Consider the following 2087-nt stretch of genomic DNA (forward strand, 5'->3'; position numbering starts at 1 on the left):
CTGCCCCAGGACAAGATTCTTCTTTTAATATTTTAGTTTCATGTTTTGAGGTGATGGGTTTACAATCTTCTTGACTGCATGTGAAACATATGTTTCCCTGCTAAGTGACATGCCGAGGCTGATTCTTCTCTGCTGAAGTCCACTGACAACAGGTACTGCTCAGTTTTCCCATCTCTTAGCTCTAAGTCAGTCACACCTCCCAAGGGTGCTACATTGCAGTTTAATTGCAATCAACTCCCAAGGCAGCCTCCCAAGCTGCTTTGGTTTAAAGAGCTGACAGACACTTCAGGAGGGCCCTCTACAGTCTTTCTGTACTAGGGTTTGTGGTTTAAAAGGACTTCGGCCTTCCTCACAGGGATTTGGCTCCTGCATTCACCCCATCTACAAAAAAGCATGAATCTGGTTTGTGCTATGTACCAATTATCCAAGGAGAGATAGGGATCTGGTTTCTCCTACATTCCACTGATAACACAGAACTTTCCACAGAATAGATCCTCAGTGAAGATTTTGGGAAGAAATTCCATTTAGTTTAGTTTTAACTTTAATTAGTTAACTAGCATGAGAGACTAAACATGGTTACATGATCAAAAATTAATTTTATTCTGTTTTTTATTAATGCCAATTTCGTTTCTGTTGCCCAACGAATTCCATCTTTAATGGTATCATATCTTATGACATATTACAAATTATAAAACATTCTTGTTTGTTTTCAAGATAACAAAATTCTCATAACCTGATCGACAACAGATACATAGCTAATATCATTTTTAACCTTAAAAATTTCTCTATCGACTCTAAAATACTACTACAGTAGAAGTTGTGATGGTCAGAACAATGGTATCTACCATCTGCAAGGGTTTTCTGGACTAGGCCCTCTCTTCCTCTTCCCTCAAAGCTTCTGCATACTTTTCAGGGTAGGATCTGGGATCCTGCTTAAGGATGCTAGCATAAAACTGCAATATTTTCATCTTGGAGGTCTCAGCATAGGCCCTTGGTCCCCACAGGTACTCAAAGCGTGGAGGACAGCTATTGAGCACCTGCCTGTATTCCACATACCCTTCCTGCACAAATTCTCCAGTTATGAGACTCCTGGGCTCACCAAATATGAAATGATCAACCCCAGCATACAGCCCAAGGCTATTCAATACATCCCAGAAAACCTCCTCACTAACACAATTATCCTCTATATAGATGATGCAAAGTGTGATTATAACCAGGCCTGTCTTGGGTATGCCTATAACTCCATGCATCATCCCATCATAGGTGATCCCCAGAGCAGGCAAAAGAAAATAGGAGTGGATAAATGGATCCACTTTCATCATGTCAATGCCAAAGATAAGCTTCATGCACTCAGAGGCCTTACTAAGTATCACAGGGTAGTGCTCCTCATAATCTCTCATGGCCCCATGCATCATTTCTGCTTTGGTGGTTAGCTCCATCCTTCGAAACTTGATGAGCAGGAATCTCACCAAATCAACCATCTTTCTATTTAGCACACCCTGCTGGGGAGACTCAGGGTTGGCTAATTCCGCTTCAGGATTGCCATAGGCCTCACATGATGATGCCCCTGCAATAGAGCCCATGGCAGTGAGAGGAGAGGAGGCTCTCTGGGCACTCTGCAGAGAACTTGGTGTTCCTCCAACAGACACATCCCCTGAGTTGGTGGCAATGACCTCCATCTCTCCCACTTCATCCATGGTGCCCTGAGCACCCTTCAGGCCACTTTCTTCCCATTGGGCCTGAGGGCTATGCAGGAAGTTTAAACTCTGGCTGTTCTCAGTAGGATTCATCTTGAGTTTCCTTGGATATGTGCAGTTCACAGGGATGAAGACTCACAAATCTGAGGAAGAATGGAAAAATGTAAGGGTAACCTCCCAGAAAAAAATTTTTATAGGAGTTTGCTTGGGTGGTACTCTAAGTCCAAAGACTATGTTGCTGCTTGCACCCCTAAAAAACCTGAAAGAGGAAAAGACATGGCTTTTCCAGGTACATCATACTTCTTGCCAGAAGCAAATGCTCAGAAATTCTGTGTCTCTAGATGTAATCAAGGGAAGTGAAGGTGCCTCACACCTCTATACCTGGTCCTG

The 2087-nt window shown here is 43.0% G+C and overlaps 1 protein-coding gene across 1 annotated transcript; it reads right to left on the reverse strand.

Moving 5' to 3' along the window:
- Positions 1–866: 866 nt before the first annotated feature.
- LOC129671018 (melanoma-associated antigen 11-like) lies at positions 867–1790 on the reverse strand. The gene has a single exon (XM_055599661.1). The coding sequence runs from the start codon at positions 1788–1790 to the stop codon at positions 867–869; it is 924 nt and encodes a 307-aa protein (XP_055455636.1).
- Between the last annotated feature and the right edge of the window lie 297 nt (positions 1791–2087).

This window comes from Psammomys obesus, unplaced genomic scaffold, assembly GCF_907164565.1.
Source record: "Psammomys obesus unplaced genomic scaffold, mPsaObe1.curated_primary_1811, whole genome shotgun sequence".
In the NCBI taxonomy this organism is placed as follows: Eukaryota; Metazoa; Chordata; class Mammalia; order Rodentia; family Muridae; genus Psammomys; species Psammomys obesus.

Excerpts from the sequence above, each read along its gene's own strand:
- LOC129671018 (XM_055599661.1), bottom strand. The coding sequence starts at position 1,790 with ATGAATCCTACTGAGAACAGCCAGAGTTTAAACTTCCTGCATAGCCCT.